We start from the raw sequence: 24,232 nt of genomic DNA on the forward strand, positions 1-24,232 counted from the left end.
TCTCCTAGATCCCCTGCAGACCCAAAGCCCAGTCCCTTGGTCCCCCATGGACATGGGTCCCTGTTTCCTGGATTTCTCATCTACCCTGCCTTCCCCATCCTCTCGGTCTGCCCCAGCTCCCCCATGTCCCACCTCCCCCATGAACCAGGGGTCACATCGCTCAGGCCCCCATGGACACAGGGCTCTCCAGCTCTTAGGATCTGGCACTCCCTGCCTTTCTGCACACCTCTGACCCCAGGTCACTCAAAGACTTCGGTCCCCTCACACCCCACTTTAAGCCCCCCACCCACTGGCTTTCCCAGAGACCCGGGCATCTCCATCCCCAGTGCCCTCCAAAGCACCCCCATCTCCAGCTCCTGCAGCCCTAACCCTATTTCTCAGCCTGATCCCTACTGCACCCCTGCCCTCTCCCCACTTTGGGCTGATGCAGTGTCCCTCAGCCCAGACTCCCCCTCCATGCCCTCCGCCATGCAGGTTTGCAGGAGGAGTGTCATGGTCACTCCGGCTGCCAGGAGAGAAGGGGTTGGTGGGTCTGGCACGCTCCTCACCTCACCCCGCTGTCTCCGGGGCTTGTTTTCCGTTGCCTGCGGTTTGTTTCGGTGACTCAGGCAGCGAAAGCAAGTCCGGGAGGCTGCGGAGCCACTGCTAGGAGTGCTGCCCTTGAGGGGCTGGGGAGGACAGGGATGCAGGGAGCAGCCAGGGCTGCTGGGCTGTACAGAGCTGGGCATCCCACTGAGGGGTTCACAGGAGCTCAGGGGACAAGTTGGCGGAAAAGAAACTTTTTAAGAGCTGTTACATTGGTGTATTGGTGGGGAATTGCTGGAGGAATACCATGGGCTCTGCTCATGTCTCCCCTTGCCATCATCTGCTCTTAGTCTGTGATGGAGAGGGGCACCAGAGGTGGAGCACGTGGAGCAGAGGTGGAGCTCAGTAACCAAGGGACCCTCGGTTTTGTAAACACTTTGGACACCCCCTGCAAAGAGGAGACACCAGTCCTTTTGGGCTGTGCCACCCTGACTGAGCATCGCTCCCCTGGGGCTGCAGCTTCTTATGCAGGGCACATTTTGGCTGCAGTATAAATAATAACAGTGAGTCTGGCATGGCCATATCCCGGTTTCTGTTACATTCATCCCTTACAATGCTCACTTTCCAGAAAGGCAGCTAAATCCAGCATAAGAGCTCATCCTCCTGCCAGACATCAATGAAACACCACAGGAGAAGTTGTGAGCTTGGCTGTACAGTGTGGGACTCATAGAGTAGAACTGGTGACAGCTGTTGGCACACTGCCTGGCTGCCTCAAGCTGTGGGATCCTGTGGAGGGTCCACTCTTGACCCCGGGGACAGAGACTCTGACAGCACCTCACAAGTGCATATAGCAGCTGGAGCCACGGGTGACAGGGAAAATCCTGGCCAGATGTGTCTTTTTGGAGCTGGTATCCCCTTTCTCCATTGTAAGTTTCTCCACGAAATACCCTCCTGTCTTCAGAATGTACCCAGGGCTGCCCAGGATGAGCAGATGAAGATGGGGCCATCGTGCTTTGTATGGGTGTTGGGGGTTACCCAGCTTCTACAGATCCTAATAAAGATGTGCAACAGGTTGGGACAGGGCGGGGTGCTGTGGGATGATCACAGACTTAACTGTGCCTGAGGCAGGGACTATTCAGAAAGGCACAGAGGAGCCAGGGAGGTGGCAGAGCTGTGGTATGACCTGGTGCCACCAACTGCTGGAGATGCGCTTACCCACCCTGAACCTGAGCACTGCAGAGAAACCCCATGACAGTGTCCTGGAGGTGGAGGGACCTGGTGGGGACTCAGCTGGCCCATCCCAGGGCTCTGGGAACTCCAAGGAGACCCCAGGACTGTGCTGCTGACGCTGGAGTTGGGGAAGGGGAAGGGGCAGGCACGGACCCCGACGGCCAGCAGCACTGTGGCTCGGAGAGACAGACGCCAGGGGGACAATGCCGCTGCCGATGCCGTGCAGCGAGATGCAGGGTCCGAGGCGATGCCGGCCGACCGGCGAGCCGGGAAGCAGGATGCTGGTGGGAGGCCGGGGCCGGGCAGTCTCCAGGCAGTGTCCGAGCCCGCTCCCAGCTGGGATGTCAGCGCCGTGTTTGCGAAGAGTTAAGGAGGCGGAAGAGGCAGGAAGCGGCCCGAGCCGCTCTCCATAGAAACCCGCGGCCGTGATTAAAGTCTGATGCGGGCCCGATAGCGGGGGGAGCGGGGGGGGGGCAGCGCCCGCTTTAATTACAGCGGAGGAAATTGCTGGAGCCGGGGCCCCAGCCCCTGCGAGTTGCCTGGAAACTCCCCCCTCCCCCGCCTCCCCCGGCCCCTGCCCGTCCCCTGCCCGTCCCGCTGCCATTTATTCGCCATCAGCTGCTCCCTGATAAAGTGGAATAATAATAATAATAATAGGGGCAGGAATATTAAAACATGCAGCCCGCGGGCCGCCCCCACAGCTGCCATGAGACACGGCACCGGAGCGGTGCCACTGCTGCTCAACATGTACCTGCCAGGTACGGGCGGATCCCTCGGCCGCTGCCCCACCGCAGCGCCGTGCACCGCACAGCACCCAGCCCCTGCCCGCCCTGTCCCGCTGAGGCCCTGGGGCTCTCCTCTGCCCCATCTTCTTCCAGCGTCCACCCTGTTATCTCCTCTCCCTCTGTCCATTCTCTCTTCCTGCCTTCCAGCACCACAACCATCCCTTCCTTCTTCCTTCCAGCTGTCCTCACAGCCTTCCACACCCACACACTCACCTTCCCATTCTTCATCCCCCCACCGTCACCTTGTCCTTCCATCTCTTCATCCACCCTTCTTTTCTTCCAACCTATCTTTCCACCCACGCACCCACCCTTCCCCTGTGCTTGCATCCATCCATCCTTCCACTCCACCCATTTGTCCCTGCATCCCCCTTTCCATCCCTGCTATCAGCCAACCTCTCCATCTACCCAGTGTCCCTTCCATCAGCCTGTTTTCCCATCACCTTACCCATTACCTGCCCTTCCTTCCATCCGCCCATCTCTTGCACTTTCTTTCCTCCATCTACCCACTCACCATCGTCTCTTCTGTCTTTCCATCCATTCACCCATTTCCTTCCTTCCTTCATTCCTTCTATCCATCTATCCATTTTTCTCTCCTTTCCACAGCGGTCCACTCCCCAAATGCCGACAGACATCCTTTCTTCCACCCACCGCTCCTGTCACCCATCCTGCCACCCACCCGCCTCATCTCCCTCTCCCCCTGCCCCACAGCTCTCTCCCTCACTCCCTCTCTCCTCCCTACCCCAGCCCACGGGATTTTCTATTCCTATTTAAAAGCTTCCCCGGCTGGGTCGGAAATCGGATTTCCTTTTTCCTGGACGCGTTTCCTGGCTTCGCCGCAGCGGCGGGGCAGGCAAGGGGGAGCGGCCGGGGGCTGCGGGGACGCTGCCCGCGGGTGGGCGCTGGGGGGTCGCGGTCCCGCCTGGCTCCAGCCCTCCCTACACTCCACCCGCGCCTCTTTTTCCCCCAGATCCAGTCGGGGAAACTTTGTTCAAAGACGGGAAGAGCCAGGCGTGGGGGTCTCTCAGCCCCGGCGTGCAGAAAGGTAAGAGCACTGCTGCCCCTTCCCCCGGACAGGCCCTGCTCCCCTCGGCTGGCACAGAGCGGGGACTCCCGGGGCGTTCGCATTCTCTCCCGCCCAGCAGCCACCGGGGACCCTTTCCCGGGCACTGCCACTGCAGGACAAGGCCACCGCGGAGTCCCCGTTCCCTGCCGCTGCGAGCGCCTCGGGCTGGGAGCATCCTGCCGCCAATTCCCACGGGAAGAGCGGCGAGCCCCGACGGTCGGAAGCCTCCGTCCCGTGGCATCAGAGGGGAGCGGGGTACTCATGCCCCCGAGCCCCGCAGCGGGGAGAGTGCAGGGTCCTAGCTCCGGTCTCCCAGGAGCTCCGGGACATCCGACGGGGAGGGAGCTGCCAGCCATCCCGGGAGTGGGGCGGGCTAATTCGGGCTCGGGAGATCCGTTCCGGCGAGTGGAGAGGAGAGCTGAGACATCATCCGTGAGGGAGCTGCCAGTGAAGTGCTGGGGCAGGGCTGGGAAGTGATGGGTTCTCGGGAACCGGAGCCATCCATCTGGAAAAAACCACGCAGGGGTCACGAGCATCGGCCAGCGCTGGCCAGGGAGCAGGCTGGAGCCTGCTTTGGAGCGCAGCAGCACTGGGCATCGCGGGGCCAGCACTGTGGTGTTTGGGCCGTGTGGCTTGCCTGCTTGCAGGAAGACAGGGACCAGGGGTGTTCTGAGCAGGAAAAATGGAGCCCTGGTTTAGTGGTGGGAGGGGGAGAAAAGATGGAACTGGAGGAACCCTTTTGCCTCTGCACTGCGGACTCTGCCCAGCCATACTCAAGCACTGTGCTGCAGTGAGAAGGATCTTTTTGGATTCCTGGATATTTCCTTAGGGAGCTCTAAGGTGCATTATCATTGAACCCTGCAGCAGGTAGGATTGAGCCTCACCATCCCACCGAGATGCACCCCCCAACACTCCCCTGACCTCCTTGCATGGGGTGGAACACCTGCGGGCGGGAGATAGCTGGAGGCCGGGGTGGGGGCTGTGGTGATGGAGAAGAGGCAAGGGCTGCAGCTGCACCCTAGGGAGGAGAGATCCCCCACCTTGGTCCCAGGATGGGGAATTAGGAAATACAATGCCTTGGAAAGAGCTGGGCTCAACTGCCTGGATCGGGATGTCTGAGTGGGTTTTGGTGGAACAGGGATGGATGGAGAATGGCTTTTCCCTGCTTCTTCTACAGCAAGATCTGGGGAGCACCAGATAAAATAGGTGGGTCTAAAACAAGCAAAACAAAGTGGTTCTTTGTGGGAAATGTAGCAGAGCTGTAGGACTGCTTGCTGCAGAGGTCATGGGTGCTAAATCTCTGTATAGGATCCAAGCACCTTTAGACACAATAATGATAGAAAAGCACAGGGATAACTGCAAAGGCACATCCTCTGCTCCGGAAAGAGACCGTGCTGCAAGGGCTGGCATCAGGAGCAGGGATGTGCAGAGGATGCTGCTCAGAGGAGGCAGAGTGGGGTGTCTAGGTAAGTGCAGGGCTGCTCTGCAGGGTGGCCGGGTCCCAGCAGTAGGATTCCTCCTTGCCCAAAGGTCCAGACTCCCTCTCCTCTCATGACCTCTGGCCAGACTCGATGGAGCATGTCCTTGTGCCACACCATGGGCATGTGGAGGTGTGCCAGGCTCCAGTGTGTGCACAGCCTGGCACAGGGGCACCACAGGCACCCACTGAGGATACTCCTCAGTGCAAGCTGCAGATGCAATGGTCATGGCTCAGGGAGGACATTTTTCCTCTGGAAATAAGGACCATCACTGAAGCCTGATTCAAAGCCACAGAAGGTCATGCTATGTCCTCATCTCTCCCTCTCCTGTACCTATCTGTGCCTCTCTGTGGTGTAGTTCAGATGAGCATTGCACCCTGACTTGATCTGACCATGGAGATGTCTGTGCAGGGCACAATGTCCCTAGAGCAGGGGCTGTGCTGTGACACCAGCCCAGCTTCAAGCAGACATGGCTGTGGGGAGTATTTGTGTTGGGATACATCTGGGTTCTGCCAAGATATCTCCTTCTTGAGTCTGCCAATAAAAGAATAAGGCCACATCCTCACATGAAAACAAACAAGCAGGTATTCATCTTCAGTGGTGTGTGAATGTGGGGGGAGGGATGGGGAGACCCTGGATCCAGACCCACTGCAACCTGCGTTGACCTCTGAGCACTCCTCCTCCATCCCAAGGTGCACGGGCTTCTTCTTGTCCTCATACCTGGGGTGTAGGATGGGGTTGGGACGTTGCAAAGGAGACATAACCTTGTTACCATTGCAAGGAAGATGCAATGAGGCGCAGCCGAATCCTGGGTGCAGGAGGGGGCAACATAACAGTGGGTCAAGGGATTGGGGCATATCCTGTACCTCACTTTGTGCCCTGGGAGGGAGCTTTAACCTCTCTGGGGCCCGGCCTTGCAGGTAGCGGGCAGATCCAGCTGTGGCAGTTCTTGCTGGAGCTGCTTTCGGACCGGGCCAACCTGAACTGCATCGCCTGGGAAGGCACCAACGGGGAGTTCAAGCTGATCGACCCTGACGAGGTGGCGCGGCGCTGGGGCGAGCGCAAGAGCAAACCCAACATGAATTACGACAAGCTGAGCCGAGCACTGCGCTACTACTATGACAAGAACATCATGACCAAGGTCCACGGCAAGCGCTACGCCTACAAGTTCGACTTCCACGGGCTGGCGCAGGTGTGCCAGCCAGCCACCCCCGATCACGCTCTCTACAAATTTCAGGGCAACCTGGCACCGCTGCCCTTCTCAGGCATCTCCAAACTCAACCTCATGACTTCGGGAGTGACACCGGCTGGCTTCTCCTACTGGCCTGGCTCCAGCCCATCCCTCTACCCTGGGCATGGGCTCCAGCCCTCAGCCCCGTTCAGTGCCATGGCAGCCTCCCACCTCAACAACATGAACAACCATTACCATTAGAAGCTTGGCTGTGCCAAGTGGATGCTCCATGCCCCTGGAAGCATGGGGCTGTGGAGTTGGGAAGCTCAGCAGGGAGGGATGGGGGATGGGATTGTGCCCTGCTCTCACTTACCCCCTTTTAGATTTGGAGTGGTGTGGGTGAGGGGGGGGGTGCCTGCAGGGTAGCTGGGTTGGTTCTTTGATATGGGTGGCTGGAGGAGAGAAGCCATCTAAATTTAAGATGAGGAAGTATCCATGATCCTGGGGACAGATGTGGATACCTAAAGCAGGGTGTGAATGGAAGGAAAAACCGTGGGCTCCCCTCCTGGCAGGGACATTGCCCCACCTTTCCTTTGCCACATGCTGCCCGCTCTGTGAATGTCCTGCCCTCCCTGTTCCCTGCAGAGAGGAGTCAGGAGCTGGGGCCCCAGGGCGGCTGTGTCCATGAATGAGGGTCCCACTGAGCAGGGACAAAGAAAGGGGACCTTCCTTGACCACTTGGTCCCCTCACCTTTGTCTCCAAAGACTTCCTTTCCTCCATCCCTCCTACACCTGCTGCCTGAAGGCAGCTTCCTTCAGCCCTCAGGAGAAGCCTTGGTCTGGAGGGCAGATGCTTTCTGTGGGTTCACTCATGCCCAGGGCAGGGCTCTGGGATTGGATGTGCCAGGGACAAGTGTGGGGCACACTGCCAGTCCTCAGGGCAAGGCCAGAGCCTGGAGGCAGCATAGCCTGGTCTCTGCAACTCCGCCCTCTCCCCAGTGCCCGAGGATCACACCACAGACAGTCCCTGACACCCTGCACATGAGCCCATGTCCTGCTCATCACTTCCAAGATTAATGTACCAGTTTTACTCCAGCTTTAGCCCCTCACATGCAGGGCTTGGTGGGACACCCCCCATAAGTAGGAACATCCCCAGGGACAAGGCAGGGTGGGCGGTGAAGCAGAAGAAGGGATGACAGCAGGACTGGGAGCCCCAGGCGCCAAGGGGCAGCCCTGGGTCTCTGCCCCTGGGTTCAAGGAACTGCCCCCATCCTCCAGAGCAGGACTTTGGCCCAGTGGATGCAGAAGAGCTGGGCATGCTGAGCTCCACACTGGCTGGGGGGTGGGATTGGTCTTCAATAAAACAGAGAGGTGCTGTGACCTGTGTCCTCTCCTGTCTGAAGGGAGCTGGTGAGAGGGGGAACCACTCAGCAAATCCTCTTCCATCTGAGGCAGAACACCTTCAGGGCTGGGGTGGGAAGGATGTTGCCAGTGTCTGCATCACCTTTTCTCCAGGCATCCCCTCTGGTTCTTACAGCCCCCAAGAGATAGGACAGAGATGGAAACCTCTGGGTTCCTTGAAACATACCTTCAGGGAAGTCACATATGCTGTCTCAGGCTCCCAGGCTTGCAACAGATATCAAACTGGCTGTGTAGGGGGAGTCATGCAACTACCCAGACCATGGAAGGAGTGGCCAGCCCCCACCTCCTCTCCCTTCATGCCCCAGATCACAGCAGTTCCCAGATCTGGGGGCTCCATGCTGCCACTTCTGCATCCCGCCAGGGTCTGGTCACTCTCATAGCCTTGGTGGCATCTGCCCCAATGCATCCTCACTGCCCTAATCAGCTTGAGGGAGTGGGATCTGATGCCAGTGTGTCCTGCAGGGAGAGAGCTCAGGCTGAAGTGCGGGGGCCTGATGCTGCTAGCAGAGAGGCCATGGGTGCGAAAGGACTTGCAGGGACTGGGTGGGGGGCTATCCCTACCTCCAGGCTTTCTGAGTGTTGCATAGCCTGGTTCCCAAGAACAGCAGGAGGTGAAGTGAGGGGGAAAGGGAGGAGTTACCCCCACGCAACCAGTGCCGAGATAGGCTGGAGACAACCCCTGCCCCCAAGTTCGGCTTTACAAGGGCAAAACAGGGGAAATGGCCACAGCTGGCTCCCTCAGAGAGGGGCAGAGGGCTGTGCCCTCGCCGGGGAAGCCTGCTTCAGGGCTTAGGTAACTGCGTGACGCAGGGCAGGACACGGATTAAGGGATGTGGGTCACTAGAAGCTCCTCCCTTCTCCCCCCCTTCCCGTCCCTCTGCCAGTGCCTGTCCCAGGGAAGCCCAGGTGAGTCCAGCCCCCGCCTCACGCCCGACTCTGCAGTCCGGATTCCTGATGGATTGGAGGCGGGATATGCTAGGGAAAAGGGGGACTTACCTTTTTGGGCGAGGGAGGACCACCGCACACACCCAACAGGCTGCAGCTATGGCTGGCTTGGCTCTGCTCTGAGCTCACCTGGCACAGTCCCACCGCTCTGTCCCCAGGGTGCCACGCCAAAAGCCGGGCGCCAGCCCCGCACTCCCTAGGGACGGCAGCCAGGAAGGAAGCGGGAGGGACACCCATGCGGGACTGCACCAGCGCTGCTCTTGCCCGCCTGAGGATGCAGCCGGTGTCACCATGGCAACTCGGGATGCTCCCATCCCCAGGCCCCACTGGGAGCCACCTCCCCTCACGACATGTTGAGCTTATCGGAGGGGTGAACAGAGCACCACCTTCTCCCAACCCAGCCTCCCCCCTCCCCAGAGCCCTGTCTAACCCAGTCCACCAGCAGTGCTGCTTTCTGCAGGTTTCTTCAGTCACCAAAACCACCGGCTCGGAGCAGACTGCAGCAAAATCCTGCCAATGGGCAAGCAGGGCCGAGCCCAGCACAGCTCCCTGTGGAACATCATCCCTGGCCCTGAGCAGGGGTGCCCAGCCCGCGGGGCAGATGGAGGAGCACTGTCTCTGGCAGTGGGGTGCAGCAGCTGGTGGGGAGCCTCTTTTATGTGGCTGACAGCTGCTCTCAGTGCACCCATGGGCTTCCAACCTACCTGTGGGGAGTCCTTGGGTGCTGGGTGCAGGGTGAGATGGGGAACACAGCCCCAAAGGGCTTCAGCCTGTGCTAGGAAGAGTGAGGGAGCAGAGCACATGGCCTGGCAGCTTCTTCTGCTGCCCTGTGATTAAAGGAAGACAGATTGGGTTTTTTTGCTACTGAAAAAATAAAAACAAATGTATCTTTGTATCTGGCTTTGCTCAGCTGGCAAGAGGGCTGCCCTTACCTCAGCCTCTTGCCAGCATGACAGGGGGACCCCTCCAACTTCTCCAAAACCTTCCAGTCCCCCAGTAATGGATCAGAGGGGGAATGGAGTAGCCCCTCTCCTATTTTATTGAAGTCATGTTGTCACTGTCTTCATTTCTCATGCTGGGAAGAGCCTTTGCAGCACAGCCAAACCATGCCTGACCTGGGGCACACAGTCTGCCTCCCTGCCCACTCCTGCACCCTCTCCAGCTCTCCCAATTCCCACCTATTTCCTTCTCTCCTCATCCTGGCTGCACTGGCTCCTCAGCCCCCTACCCCCAAGCTGCTGACTCACATCCTCTCTCCAGACACCACCTCCTTTTGGCCTGGCTCCCTGCAAAGTGCTTCATGACTTAGTGTGGCTCAGCCAGCGCCTGCAGGTGCAGGCAGCCAGGCTCCAAAACCCTGTGTGAAGTCCCTCCAAGCAAGCAACAGTGATGCTTCCAGAAGATGCTTTCTCCCTTGGCAACGTGCTGAGGGCTGGAGCTGTACTGCCACCAAAACCCCAAATCTTGTCCCTGCTGCCACCAGCTCTCTGGTTCCCATCATGGGCAGCCAGGGAGAGTGTCCTGGTACCACTGCTGCCCAGCTGTACACTGAGACCTTGGTGTGGACTTTGCTGAGGGCAGGAGCTGAGTAGCAGGAGGACTGGATTAATGCGCTAATGCCAGATTATGCTCTAATGCAGGACTTCTGATGAGGGAACAGTCCCTGTTCCAGCCCAGGGGACACTCACTCCCTGGGCCAGACTCCCCACATCTGCCCTGGGTCACAGCTTGGTTCTGCCTGGCTGTCCCCCAGGGAGCTCAGTCCTCAGGGGTGACAAAGGACTGTGAGACAGGCAGGGGACACAGCACAGGGAAACTTCCATGCTCAGCTCTCGGTGAGCTGGAGGTAATGACCCAGACTGTACAGTCCTGGCCCTCTGCTTTGCCAGGCTCTGTGGCAGAAGGATTAACCATCACAGTAGGGCTCCAAGGTAGCCAGTTCCCCTTCCTCACCTGCCCCACCTTCCTGGCACAGAGTGGTCCCCAGTCTGTCCTCCTCAGTCCCAAACACATCAGCCAGGCAAGGCCACAGGCCATGCTTTGGCTACAGTGGGAGCCAAACTGTCTGCCATCCCACCTCCCTCAGTTTCATGCCTGCCACTGGGCCACCCTTGGCGCAGGCAGAGCTCTTGCAGGTTTCCACCCAAGATGGGTGTGTCTTCTACCAGATGAGACCCTGGGGCAGCATCCTGCCCCTCCCTGGGTACAAATTTCTCATCAGACAGTTTAGTCTGGGACCTGACATATTGTCTCTGCCATTTGCTGCCATCTCCCTGGGTCATTTTGCCCACGTATTCCCCCACAGGCACCCCACTGGCAGCTGTGACTGAAGTGCCATGGAGCAGGGAGGCCACCAGAAACCTGCACCCACAAGCCATCCCCATTTCAACAGAGCAGCAAGAGCCCAAAGCTGCACTGGAGCCACTGTTTGAGCAGCTCCCACAGAGGCAGAAGAGAGACCTTCCACTTCCATCTGCATCGAGGAACACGTTATCCATCATCCAGGCAAATGAGGAAAGGCTTGCACAGAAAGCTGGGCCCAGGCAGGTCCTTCACCAGCCATGCAGGTGCTGGGTCTGCATCATCCAGAACATTTTCCTCCCATGGAGCATCTCCAAGTCATTCTGGGGGATGATGACAACTCTTAATAGCAAAACCACAGGTTCCCTGCTGTTTATCTGACTGGAAGAGGCATGGCTTGCCAGGCTGGCTGCTCCAGCTGCCCATCACCTCCATGCTCCAGTGCCATGGCCAGCTCATCTAGCCCATGGTGTTTGCTCCACAGACAGAGAATTCAGGCAAGGAAAGTCCCACAGAGCTGTTTTTCCATGACTCCAAGGAGAAACTCCCTTTTTCAAGTGTGACTATGCATCCTTGGGACCCACTGCCACCCAGGGCACCTCTAACAGCCCCATGCACCTTTGGGAAGGAAGATAAGGGTGCTATGGCCTGAGAAGAGGCTTCCTTGGGGCAGGAGGGACCAAACCCACTGCGGGCTGCAGTGCCCACCTCTGCTGCTGCAATGTGGAGCAGATGGGGCATCCACTGTGAGGTGTGGAAAGGAGATGTGTTGCTGCTGGAGGAATTTCAAACTAGGAAAGTACTGGGGTCCCTCACCTGGATTCCTGCAGTGATTGATCACTGACCTGGCCCTGCTGCTCTACCTCTGAGTCCCAAACCCAGTGTGAATCCTCCCATCCCTGCAAGCCCAGACACTGCCAGGCCCTGTGGCTGGCAGCACAGGGGGCTTCCCAGCCCCCCCTGAGAGAGTCTCAGTCCCTCATTGCTCCTCAAAGAGCACTGGTGGCTGCAGGGATCACAAGTTTGGGGACAAGCTCTATCCATTCCCCTTGCTGCTGCCCAATAGCTAGCTCCTGAGTCCAGACCATCAATCATGCAGCAGCACAGGGGTCTGGCATGTCAAATCACACAGTTTTTAAGAGGCGAAAACCAAGCTCCCAAGCCTCTCTGAGATTCCCACCCTCAGTACCCAGCCCTGCTTGTGTTCCCTCTCACGTCCCCTTTGCCTTGGGGGATCAGAAGGCTCCCAGACAAGGTAAGATTAGTACTCCCCCTGCCTCACTCCCCCCAGCAGCTGTACAAGGTCCTCTGGGGGAGGGAAAACCAGACATGTCTCCCTCCCTCCAGTAAGGCTCTGGCTGAGCCGATGATGCATATTTAAATGCATGGGAGCATATAAGCTCCTCTCTCATTCCTTGACATTTCCAGAGACTCCAAGCTGTCTTCAATTACCAGTCTGCAATTAGCTCTTCCTAAATCCCCCAATGAGGCCTAGCACTCTTAATCAATGAAACACAAGGGAGGAGGGGAAGGACATGGCCTCACTGCAGCTGGAAGCATTTTAAAAGGCTGGGGATTGGAGCCGGAATAACCCTGTGAGTGTTTCTAAGGAGATCTGTAGGGTGGGAAAATCCTTCAGTGCTGGGAGGCTGTTCAGTTCTGTGGAGGAGACTCTGTAAAGCCCTGCAGCTGGGAATAGAGATCACTGGACAAACACCACAGCTCAGGGTGGAAAATAGCTGGCACCAATGGCTCAGGTGTTACCCTGTGATGCAGCAAACCACCATGCTTGATTCTCACTGCGCCTCAGTTTCCCTCTCTGCAAAACGCTGCTATGGGAGAGTCAGGCTTCCTCCAGCAGCCCCACAGGAGCTCTAAGGCTCCAATTCCACCAGTTTAAGCCAAAGTTACCTTTCTCATGACAAGATGTGGATATGGCCAAATTTGGGGTGGGTTGTGAATGCATTGTGGCCCAGACAGCTCACCACAAGGTCACATGAATGTCGATCTAAAGGCAGGGACAAGAGCATCCATGATGAGAGGGAGGACGGGAGCAGCATCGGTCCTGGTGGGTTTACACAGCCATGGAAAAGCCTTGCACAGCACCCTGCCAGGTCAGGCCCCGTCACAGGGACATCTGTGCTGTCTTCCTGGCAGCACAGCTTTGCCTGAATGAGCCAGATTGGGCCTAATTAGAGCTCTGCTGATGCACACAAAGGTAGAGAGAATCCACCTTACCCTCCATGACCTGCAGAGCCAGCACAGCTCTTCCCAGCTGAGTGGAGCCTGAATGCCTGGCTCAGAGGGGCTGTGAAGCATTGGATGCAGACCCCGACCAGAGAGCATATGCGGCAGCTTCTGCTAAAGAAGTCCTGGCAAATTCAGTACCCTGAAGCATAGCAACCAGCTATAAAAAAGGCAAAGCCTTCCTGTTCTCTGCTCCTCTCCCTGGAAGTCTGCAGAAGCACAGGGCTGGTAACAGGGATAGCAGCACAGCTCCCACAGCCTGCTGCTGCCAGGGAAGGGAGCCCAGCCCTGCAGAGAAGAGATAGGGAGGAATGAGGTGAGGGAGGGCATAGCTTTAGGAAAAATAAAACTAAATATAATAATAAAAAAAGGAGGTGACATGAACTGTGGCATCCTGTTAAAATTCATTGTGGCAGACAGGCATCAGGAATTTCCATCTGGAATGGAGGAGGCCAGGAGAGCTCACAAGGGTCCAAGAGACACTCAGGTGGACCAAGACTGGCCTTGGGCACAAAGAGGGGTGAAATTTTGACCCGTAACTCACACTGGATAGTAAAACCCCCTTTAGGAACTAGGGCCCCCCATTCCTCTTGGGGAGGAGTAGGCCATGACCAGGAGCTTGGGGTGCTACCCCAATTGCCCTTGCACCCCACAGCCCAGCAAGTCCAGGAGCCACCACCAGGCCCATCCAGGCCACCTCTTTATTCTCCAGTGAAGCAAAGCAAGAGGAGAGGAGACCCCCCCTCCCATAGCAGGCCCCCTCCGTTTGGGCACCCTAGGCCTCCCTTGGCACAGACCCCTCTTCCCGCAGCAAGCCAAGGTGGGAGGAGGCATCCCCCCTGTTTCGGGGGGCGCACCGGGGGCATTTACCCGCGGGGAGGGGCGTGGGCACCCCCCCAGCGGCTCGAACAAAGGGGCGTGCGGGCGGCTCCCGCGGGGTGAGGGGCAGAGTCGCCCATGCTGGGGGGGCCCATATACCACACGTGGGCGGGGGGGTGGGGGGAAGGCATCGCCCACAGCACAGAAACCCCCCCAGCCTTGCCCGCAATCCCCGCCTTTGTCTGCTCAGGCGCGGCAGCTCCAGCACCACGGACAGCACCGGGAGCGCTGCGGAAGTGCGGGGCGGCCCTGCCCGCGCTGCGGGGCTCGTTCACATGCACCCTCTGTCTGGGGCACCCGCCACACCCCAAAACCCCCCCCGAACCCTCCTGCCCCCGACCCCCGCATCCATTTTATCACCCCTTTTTTCTAGAGAAAACGCATCCAGGAGCCTCCGCTCCTCCGCAGCCTCCCCCTCCCCCCATTCGCGAAGGTGGGAGGAACACCACTCCCCCTCCCCGGTCTTCACCGCCGCCTCGGTGTTCCGGAGCGCAGCCCCCAGCTGGGGTCGGAGGCGGGGGAGGGGGGCAGCCGGATCCGGAGCAGGGAGGGTCCAAGCAGCGTCTCCGTGGAACTGACGGCTGAGGAAGGGGGAAGGCGAGGAGGATGTGGGGGCAGGAGGGGGAATCCGACAGTCCTTCGCCTCCCCCGCCCCTCGGTGCGCGGCCCCTTCCGCCCCCGGGGCCGGGGGCCTGGTACCTCCCTAGCGGTCCAGGCTGATCGTCCAGTGCTTGGACCCGTCTCCGCCCTCGCCCTCGCTCTTGAGGTCCTGGAAGAGTTGCGTGAAGTAGTGCGGGTCCGCGTTGATTCGCAGCATCTTGGCGCTGAGGCGCTGGATGATGCCCAGGCAGCGCTCCCAGAAGCGCCCCTTGTCTCCCTCCACCAGGAAGGGCTTGAGCGGGTAGGAGATCTCGTTGCCCATGTAGGAGTAGGCGAGATAGAGGCAGGTGAGGAAGGCGGCCTGCAGCTCGGCCTGGCTCCCGATGTCTTCGCCCCGCAGCGCTTCCCGGCACAGCAGGTAGACGAACACCAGGTTGGCCGGGGTGATGAAGCCCTGGTCCTGCCAGCCCTGCAGCAGCAGCGAGCGGTCCACGCTGCGAAACCAGGAGATGAGTTCGCCGGGGCTCAGCTCCTTCAGGCGATAGCAGCGGCGGCACACGAAGTCCCCCAAGCAGCGCAGCAGCTCGCCGGTGGACGCCTGCACCACCACGCGGCGCGGAGACCCCGGGGGGCGGCTGCCGGCCGGCGGCGGTGGCGGCGGCGGCTTTCCCCCGCCGGAGCCCGGGTGCAGCTCCTGCGGCGCCGAGGGCACTGTGGGCACCGGCACGGCCAGCGGGCCCTGCTTGGCGCCGTCGGCCGGCCCCACCACCGACTTGCGCAAGTTCTCGCGGTTGCGCTGCACCACCAGCGGGTCGGGCTGGCCCGGGCCGCCCCCCGGGGCCCCGCCGCTGGGCTTCGGCGTCACCTTCTTGGTGCTCTTCTTCTTCTTGGCCGAGGCGGCCACCAGCCGCTTCCAGGTTAGCGCCGAGATTAGCACGCCGGGGCGCTTCAGCCGGCTCTCGCCCTTGCCCGGCACCCTTCCCGGCGCCTTGTCGGCCAGCAGCCCCCCGCCGCCGCCGCCCTTGCCCGAGGAGGCGGCGGGGGAGAGGGAGAGCACCGTGCCCATGCTAACGCCGAGCGGGACGGGCGTGCGGGGGCCGGGACGCCGGCACCGCCCATAGGAGGCCGGGAGCTGCGGGGGAGGCGGCCCGCACCGGGGCCGCGGTGCCCGAGGATGCTACGCCGCGCCCGCTCTGGGCTCCGCGCCCGCCGCTGCAGCCAGCCGCGGCCCCGCCGCTCCCCGCCTCTCCGCCGACAGCCAATCGCCGCCGCACGGGCCCCCGGTGCGCCCGCCCCTCGCCGGTGGGCGGCGAGGGGGGAGAGCGCGGCTTGGCTTTGCCCGGCGGCCGCCGCCCCGGAGTGACCTTCACCGATAGGGGCCTCGTTCGGTGCGCCCGCCAGGGCGGGGGTCGGGGACCTGCGATGCTCTCACAGCCCCCCAGCCCTTTGTGTGGGGACGGGGCGGGGGGGAGAGCCCAGAGGACAGGGGACATGGGAGGGGTCTAGGGAGGGCTAGGGAGGTTCTTCGGCCTGCTCTGTTTTCTTACCTACAAGGGGAGGGATGAACCTTCCCAGACCAGCAGAGCCCCCTGGCCCATAGGTGCTAGGAGAACACGGTGGGGAAGAAGAGCCTTTGAAAATGCTAGAGGAGACACTGAGGAGGGGTGAGGATCAGGAAGAACGTGTTCTCATAGGGCAGCTGGAGAAGGCTTGGGGTGGGTGCAAGGCCAACTGTGACTCGGCAGCCAACCTGAAAGGTTTATGCTTGGGGGGCGAGCCTCATCTCTCCTGAGAACCAGCCCAGCCCTGGGCATGGCTCCACACGGAGTCAGAAGGTGCCGCGGGGGAGCACTCCCATGACCTGCTGTGCAAGCCTGGGGTCTTTCACTCACCCTGCCTCTTCCCACTCAGCTGTGGGAGGGAGATTTACCGCCAGGCTGACAGTCACCAGCATTGGGCCAAAGTCAGGGACCTTGGAGAAACGGGAGGAGACGACCTCCATGTTTCCAAGGCAAGACCAGCCAGTCCTGCCGTCCAAAGCTCCCAGACGCTCAGGGAAGGAGGGGAGGGAAGAGATGATGCACTTCTGCATCATTGCAAATGGAGTGCAATAAACCAGCTATGTGCACGTGCATAGATGCTGCTTCTCCCTCCATGGATCTGAGCATGCCAGAGATGCTGCTTCTCTGGTCCGTGCAGAAAAATCCCCTTTGTATTTCTCATGAGCTGCAGCCCTGATTTCTACGATGGGTGCCAAGCATCCCTTAGGAACAAAACACCCCAATTGCAGGGACTGCTCCTGTATGTAAAGCATACATACATTCCCAGGCAGCTGGGAAAGGTTTTGGGGAGAATGTCTCAAGGATGCATTTTGATACAGCACTTTATGTGTGAAATGAACACGTCGTTGCCAGGATGTAGCTGCTGCCGGATGGATACAGGCTAACAGGCGGTAATGAATTATCAGCTGGGAGGAGCTAAGCCAGCCCCCTTCTCCCCTCCCCACTTCCTCCTGCACTGCTGATGCTGGAGGTGTTTGCAAAGAAAGCGCAGGCTCAGAGCCATGTTTCAGGCTTCTAGACTGGCCTCCCCATGCTTGGGGTTGACTTGCCTCATCTAGGGGCAGGGCAGAGGCTATGTGCTCTGGGCCATGGCAGGGAAAAAGAGCAAAGTCTCATTCCCACATATCCTGCACTGTGGCCAGCCACCATCCCTGCAGTGGCATCTACAAAGAACAGGCACGTGTACACACAGACCCTCAGATGCAGAGGTTTGCTTTGGGAGTGGCCAGAACCAAAGTGGATCTGGGCCAGCATTACCTACTCAAGGCCAGCTTAGGCTGGGCTGAAGTAACCATGAGGATTTTGTAAAGGGGTATAAATACAGAGGAAGAAAATCAGTACAAGGATCCTGATGACAAGTCAGCACCTTTAGATATACATAGCTGGTTTCAACATAGCTGAGAAGATGGAGGAGCCCTAGGGAGGGGATGGGAAGGAGCTTGTTGTCTTTGCTCTCTTTGAATGTTTAAGGATTTTCTGGTGTGCACACGTGGTTTCATCAGAAACCCACAGTTGAATTTTTCAGGTGAGGAAGCAGAGACTTTTCTGCATAATGCTTGCTCCCGTTGAAGTAAAATTGCTCTCAGATCGCTTCACCAGAAACATGCGAAGCCTCCCCCATGCTGTGTGAGCTCTCCCAAACTGGATTCCCAGAACTCATTCATAAAGGTTATTCCTATATAGCAGTGATTAGCTGGACTTCACAGCGGAGGCCAGAGAGTTCCCCAGCCCTGGCTGGGCTTGTGGTTACCACACCACGCTGCTCGGTGCCTGTGCACCTCCTACCACTCCCAGGAGGGGACATTTGGCTGAAGCCTCTTTAAAAATCCAGCTCAGGGCTGTTTAGTGATGCAGCTCGAGGCCTCGGCTATGAGCAGCAGAAGAGCTCCAGGGCATTATTCCCTTCTTGCTTGCAGCTTTTGTCCTGCTTCGGCAGCAGCTCTGGGGCAGAGGAGGTCAGCGGGCCCATAGTCCTTTCTCAAGACAGCATTGCTGACAGTGGCAAGAGCTTCCTGCAAGCACTACGGAATTACCCAAGCCCTACAAGAACAGCAGGATGTTTCTTATGTGGGTAAAGAAGCAGCTTTGCAGCTTACATGGGAGGCAGACGCACTTCCACGTGAAAGAGGAGAATATTTTCCCCAGTCTTTAGTTTTACTCTTCAGGCTCAAGCCCTGAGGCTGGCAGGCAATGATAGAGCACAAGCTACATCCTTGAGACCATCTCTGCTTGGCCTCTTTCTTGGTCAGCTGGCAGGGAAAGGCACAAAGCAGGAGGGAAGGGCAGCATTTCCCTTCCCTGAGGAATTTGGGTTCCCCCCCAGGCAGCAGGAATGGCATGCCCTCAGATGAAAGGGAGGAATGAAGTAGGTCTTCAGGCACAGTCAGTCTCAAAGCTCTCAGACTTCTGCCCTTGGCCGAATCTTCAGCTGTAGGTGGGGTGGATTTGCAGGAGCACTGCTGGCATACACAGATCCTCTGTGACTAAGGGTCACTCTAGCAGGACAACACATACTTCAGTGACATGCTATCACCAGCAAAGGGATGCTTTCTTATCCTAATCTGGGCTATGTAAAGGGGTATCCCTGTCCCTGAATCAGGGGTGTTCCAGATGGGAAATTGGAGCACTCTGGTTCCCAGCGCAGCTGACTGGGCTCTAGGGATGGAGACAGGTGGGAAGACAGTAGCACCAGGAGAGAGAAGCTGGTGTAAAACCAGTACTGTAGGCAGTACTGTAAAAAGTCTTTGAGAGAGCCAGCACTCTGGCTGGATCACAATTTCCCTGGGGGTACCTCGCAGTCTCCCACTCTGCTTCACCTGACCTGAGCCTCCCATTACATAGAGCGGTGCAGCTCTGCCTGCCTGGTTCAGGTGGGAATGTGGGGGCAGCGCAGGCCTTGGCTAAGCTCATGCCAACTGTTGCATCCTCTCCAAACTGTCTCCGGCGTGATGTTCCCATGCTGGGGCTCTGGCTCAGAAATGCATAAGCCCTCAGCCTGGGGCAGGGCAGCTCTTGCAGGACCCTCATGACATAAAAGGCATTTTGGAGGGTCCAGGGCCCCCTAGTCAGCTTCCAGGCTACTGAGCTATTGGACACAGGCTTTGTGATGGGTCCTGGCTGAAAGCAGTTGGCACGTCCCCCTGCCTGCTCCAGAATGATGAATGAGCATGTGTTTGCTGGCTGGCTAGAGCTGCTCTTTAATAGCTCACTTGCTGTGCAGTGGTCTGTCTGTACTGGCACAGGCAGGCAGGGTAAAGGACCGTCTCCGTGGCAGCAGCTGGCCAGCCAGTTCCTGCTCTGCTTTACCCACAGAGACAGAACTCAGTCTCCGTACATCTCTCAGTGAGTGGGTCTGACAGCCCTGATGCTCCCCCTCCCCAGGCCGCACAGCAGAGAGCTTCCAGCAGAACTCCTGCCTGTGTTGGGAGCCCTGGGGCTGGCAGGATGTCTGCAGTGCCCAGGGAGGAGAACTGGCTTGTACTTCTGAGCGCCCCAGCCCAGGCACCTCTCCCTTTTCCATTCCTGATTATCTTCCACCTGTCCCTGTCCCCATCCCAGCCCTCAAGGGCAGGGGGCTACAGCTGTGGCTCCACCGAAGCTTACCCTGCAATACCTGCTTAGTGTGGCTCAGGGTGGGGAGCAGTGCCTACTTATGGTGTCTGGAGGAGCTTGTGCAGTCCCTGATCCAAAGTCGGCCCTGGATTCACACAGCAGAGTGAAGCAGAGCACAGCCAAGTCGAGCAGCCCTGTTGCAGCCCCTGGAGAGAAGCTATTTTTGTCCTGCCATTTGCTGAACGGTGGTGATGGGAATGGCTCAGAGAGCTGGAGAAAAGGAGCTTCTCTGGGTGGAAAACACTCAAGGCAGAGGTGGGCTTGAATGCACAAGAAAACACATCTCTGCTTCCTAATCTATGGGCAGAGAGATGGGTCCTAGAACTGGGCTGCTGGTGGGAGAGGCAAGGTGGTCCTTGCTGGCATAGGGGTGAGGATGTGGATTGATTGCCATCAAGGCGATGCTTCCAGCCCACCTCCCTCCCTCCCTGCCACCAAAGCCCTTAGGGAAGGAGCTCTGAGCGCTGAGTGGAACAGGAAGGAATAACTGGGAAGTACCGAGTATCGCCACGGGCTGCTTAAATTCCTGCCAGCACATCTGTAATGTCTTGAGGCAGGAGAAAACCCACACAGCCGCAGGGTAGTAGCGGTTGATGAAGGGCTAATTATCCCCCCGGCAACCAACTCAGGCTCCATCAGGAGACCCCCTGCCAGCCCAGCACGGGGAGGTGACGAGGGTGTCTCCGCTGGAGCCCCCGAAAGGGTGAGGCGGAGCTGGGCGAGCCCGGGCGCGGTGGCGGCTCCGTGGGGCTCGGGGGTGGCCCGGGCCGGGGCTGTGCTGCCCTCTCGCGACAGCCGCCCCCGCAGCCGCTCCGCCGCATCTCCATCTCCCTCCCCATCTCCAGGTTGTCTCCGCAGCGGCTGCGTGCCCAGCCCATCACCGTAACTCCTTGCCTCCCTCCGCTGTGGGGAGACTGCGCGTCAGGGGCACTGGCATAGCTCTGTGAACAATGCCACGGCTCTGAGGGAAAGCATCTAGCTGCCCACTTGGTGGCTGTGATTCCTTCATGCTGTCCATCACCCACCTGTGAGGACCCAGCACCTCCCAACCCGCCAGAAGCAGGGAGCATCTCTGGGGTCTCCTGGCAGTGAAATGGCTGTGGATGAAGGGGCTGAGGACTCTGTGCTGGGATGGAAGGGATGCCGCAGGGTGCCGTGTGTGAGGACAATCCTGGGGGAAGAGGCCAGAGGGAAGCATGGGGCAACAAAAGCATCTGTGCAAGTACTCCTCCATGGCGGTCAGCAAAGATTTATCCAGGATCATGTAGATGCCGGGTGTTGAGCCCAGGACCCCTGGTTTCTAGGTCCGAGTTGTTCCCGCACCTCCGTGGCTGGCAGGAGCTGAACAATCCAGGATTGCTTCCATCTCGCAGGCAGGCGGCTGCCTTTATTTAACCTCCGCTTCAGACACATGGGACACTGCCGAGGGCAGGTTGCGGGGGACGCAGCTGGCTCCACACCAGCTCTCCTGGTGCTCTCTGCCCAGGCTGTGTGCGTGTGCAGATGCAACTGCGCACGTTCGGCAGAGTGTGCATCCACAGGTCGATGCTGCCTCAGCATTCCGAAGTGCTGGAGCATCCCAAGCCCTGGGACGAGGCTGCATCCCCTGGCTGTTTCCTAATACTGACAGGGAAGGCAGAGCCGTAACCTTGGGGGCTCCTGGTTTCCGTGTGGCGGCCAAAGGCACTTGATGGCACTTGGTGGGGGGGCTTGGGGCTGGCTGTCCACCAGGTGGAGCTGCACCCCACGTTTTGATGCTGCCCGGGTGGCCCTGGGCCAGCCCTGGCCTCTTGCTTCTTTTCCCTATCGTGGCAAGGAGGGACCCTGGCTTTCCCCAGCCCTCCAGGTATTGCACACGTGAAGGACAAACATACACGTTGTGTACATATGCTCTGGTGACAAGTGCTGACCCCCATTAGTCCCACTTGCCCAGCAGTAGTTGCCTGCTTGCAGGTAGACAGTGGATATTGACACAGAATTTTGGAAGCCTTCTCCCCAGCAGCAACACAAGGGGACTTGGGAGATTGTCCTCAGTGGTGTTCTGGCCTCACGTTTTTACAGTGCTTGGGGCACTGCATTCACTGCACAGAGGATGGGGTGAGTCCCAGCTCCTGCCAAGCTCTTCATGTAAAGTGGATCTTGCCTGTTCTAGCTGTGTGTGGGTCCACAAGGATCCCCTGGCCCTCTGGAGCTGCTGCTGGCCATGGCACTGGCTCTGCTGTGGCCATTGATGGAGAATTCCAGGCTGTGTGCCCTGTGGCCCTGTGCTCAAGGTGTGTCTGCACAAGCACTGTAGCCCTGTGAGACCAAAAGGACCGTGAGGACCTCTGGGAGAAGAGCCTGTCTTTGCCAGTCCTCAGCAGCCCTGAGCCAAGGACCTGCAGCCTGAGATCCAGCTGCCTTAGCTTTGGGGGTCCAGGGATAAGTGTTTCTGTGCTGATGCCATCATAACCCCCAAAGATAGTTTGACACCCACCAGACTCCTCTGACAGCCCTAGACCTGCCCTGTGAAGCTGGGACCTGGAAGATCCCCTGGTCAAGCAATCCACTCCCTTCTGTATCAGCCTTTCTCCTCTAATGCTTGCCAGTCACATGAAGGGTTCCCATCACAGACTGTCCCTCCTCTTTCCATGGCACCCCCAAAGTAGCACTGGGAAGGCAGGGTGCTGGAGAGGGTCTGTCTGCCCTTGGTCATGGCCAGGCTGGGGGCCTGGAGGAGAGTCTGCTCCTTGCCTGGTGGGATGCTGTCAAGCTTGGTCTGTGGTGGAAGCGAGGGAGGCAGCTGTACAGGAAATAATCATGGCTTGTTCCAAGATTAAATCACTGGCGGGAGTGCGAGAGAGGATAAAAGGAGCCGTCTGTCGTTAGAGGGAATATTAACCCGGCAGTGGGTTGGGAGGGGGGAGAATTTTATTCCTTGCACTTGCTGGCTGCCAGGCCCGCTGTGCACACAGGGCTCAGCACTGACAGCATCTCTCAGCAGGACATGTGCCCTCCCTCCCCAGCTCAGCCCATGTCATGGGCCCTCCTCCCTCCCTGCTTCAGGAATGTGAGCTTCTTTGAGCAGGAGCAGAAGAAAGATTTTTGGAGAAGTGGGGAAACGGAGGCAGCCTCGTGCTGCATGTCCGACATCACATGGAGGCACTGAACCACTCTGTCTCTCTGTACGTTGCTCCTTGCCCTGCCCAGGCCAGGTCTTCTCCCAGTTCCTGTGGATGAACTCAGCATGGCACAAAAGGTTCTTGTTTGGTCTGGCCCTTATCAGGGTCCTGCCTCGAGGCCCTTCGGCATGGGAGCTGGGCTGGAGCTGGAGCAGGTGAGGCCAAGGAGCAAAGGAGAGGGCAGAGGGAAAACAAGAGACCAGCTGCGAAGGGGTGAGCTGGCAGGGAGATAAGATAGAGGGAGAAATGCAAAATATGATGGGTGGCAGGCAGGAGGGAACGTGGGAAACTACAGGGCACCTTGGGTCAGCCCAGCTGGGAGACACACTTAACAGGTCAGACCCTTTGGGGGTGCCAGCCAGCCATGGTGACAAGCTCCCAGCACTGCTCGTGTCCCCTTGCCCTTGGGCTGAGACCTGCTTTCAGGTTGGTGAGTAGCTGAGATGGGACCCCAAGCCCCCTGTGCCCTGGTGACCCTCAGCTGCTCCAGGGCTGTGTGGGGACTAAGCACAGCCCTGCAGAGCAGTCACAGCCCTGCTGCTGGGGTTGCTGCAGGGAGGAAAGCCACGTTCTGTGGGCCAGATCAGGGCTGCATTTTACAGGCTCTCCCGTGCCAGGATAAACAGCCCCATGGGGTTCAGGGTTTGCAGCAAGTGGTTGACGAAAGCCTGTGGCCCTGTGCTTAGGACTTCCTTCCCTTTGAAGGAAGAGTCCTGGCGGGTTCCCAAGCAAGAAGATCCCAGCTTCTTCCCCCTTGTCTTTTCTTTCCCCTCACAGCCCATTCCCTCTCCAGCTGAGGCCTGGGCTGAGATAAGATGAGCTATCCTTGGCTGCCTGGTCCAGCCTGGTGCTACCCCACAGAGTCAAGCCCTTGCCTCCAAGAAGGTTGAAGCCCCCAGTGTTCAGCCTTCCCACATGTGGAAGTCTAGCTGTGTGCAAACTGCTTGAGATTGGTCTGATTTTGCCTCACCAGCTTCCTTTATTAGCCTGCTCCCCCTCTGGGGAAGACGTTTGAGAAAGGCCAGTGCTGTTGGGAGCAGCCAAGGCAGTGATTCCTCCCACCAACACAGCAGAAACAATCAGCATGCACAGTTGCCTCCTCAGCATCCATAGTCAGTGCTGGCAGGGCCAATGGGTACTTAACTGCTGGTTGCTGCCCATCCTTGGGCTCTGGATTTAGCCATACCTGCTGTTCCTCCTCACTAAGGAAAGGCTCCCATGGCACCAGCGCCGTGGTACCAGGCACGGGCT

General features: G+C 58.7%; 2 protein-coding genes across 2 annotated transcripts; one reads left to right on the forward strand and one right to left on the reverse strand.

The window, feature by feature from the left end:
- Positions 1-2,002: 2,002 nt before the first annotated feature.
- On the forward strand, positions 2,003-7,616 carry FEV (FEV transcription factor, ETS family member). The gene is made up of 3 exons (XM_069021746.1): positions 2,003-2,109; positions 3,380-3,582; positions 6,002-7,616. Exons 1-3 carry the CDS (start codon positions 2,003-2,005, stop codon positions 6,511-6,513), a joined length of 822 nt encoding a protein of 273 aa, XP_068877847.1. The 3' UTR covers positions 6,514-7,616.
- A 6,760-nt stretch (positions 7,617-14,376) lies between these two features.
- On the reverse strand, positions 14,377-15,844 carry CDK5R2 (cyclin dependent kinase 5 regulatory subunit 2). Its single transcript, XM_069021568.1, has one exon. The coding sequence runs from the start codon at positions 15,710-15,712 to the stop codon at positions 14,750-14,752; it is 963 nt and encodes a 320-aa protein (XP_068877669.1). The 5' UTR covers positions 15,713-15,844; the 3' UTR covers positions 14,377-14,749.
- Between the last annotated feature and the right edge of the window lie 8,388 nt (positions 15,845-24,232).

The sequence above is a fragment of the Aphelocoma coerulescens genome, chromosome 7 (assembly GCF_041296385.1).
Source record: "Aphelocoma coerulescens isolate FSJ_1873_10779 chromosome 7, UR_Acoe_1.0, whole genome shotgun sequence".
In the NCBI taxonomy this organism is placed as follows: domain Eukaryota; kingdom Metazoa; phylum Chordata; class Aves; order Passeriformes; family Corvidae; genus Aphelocoma; species Aphelocoma coerulescens.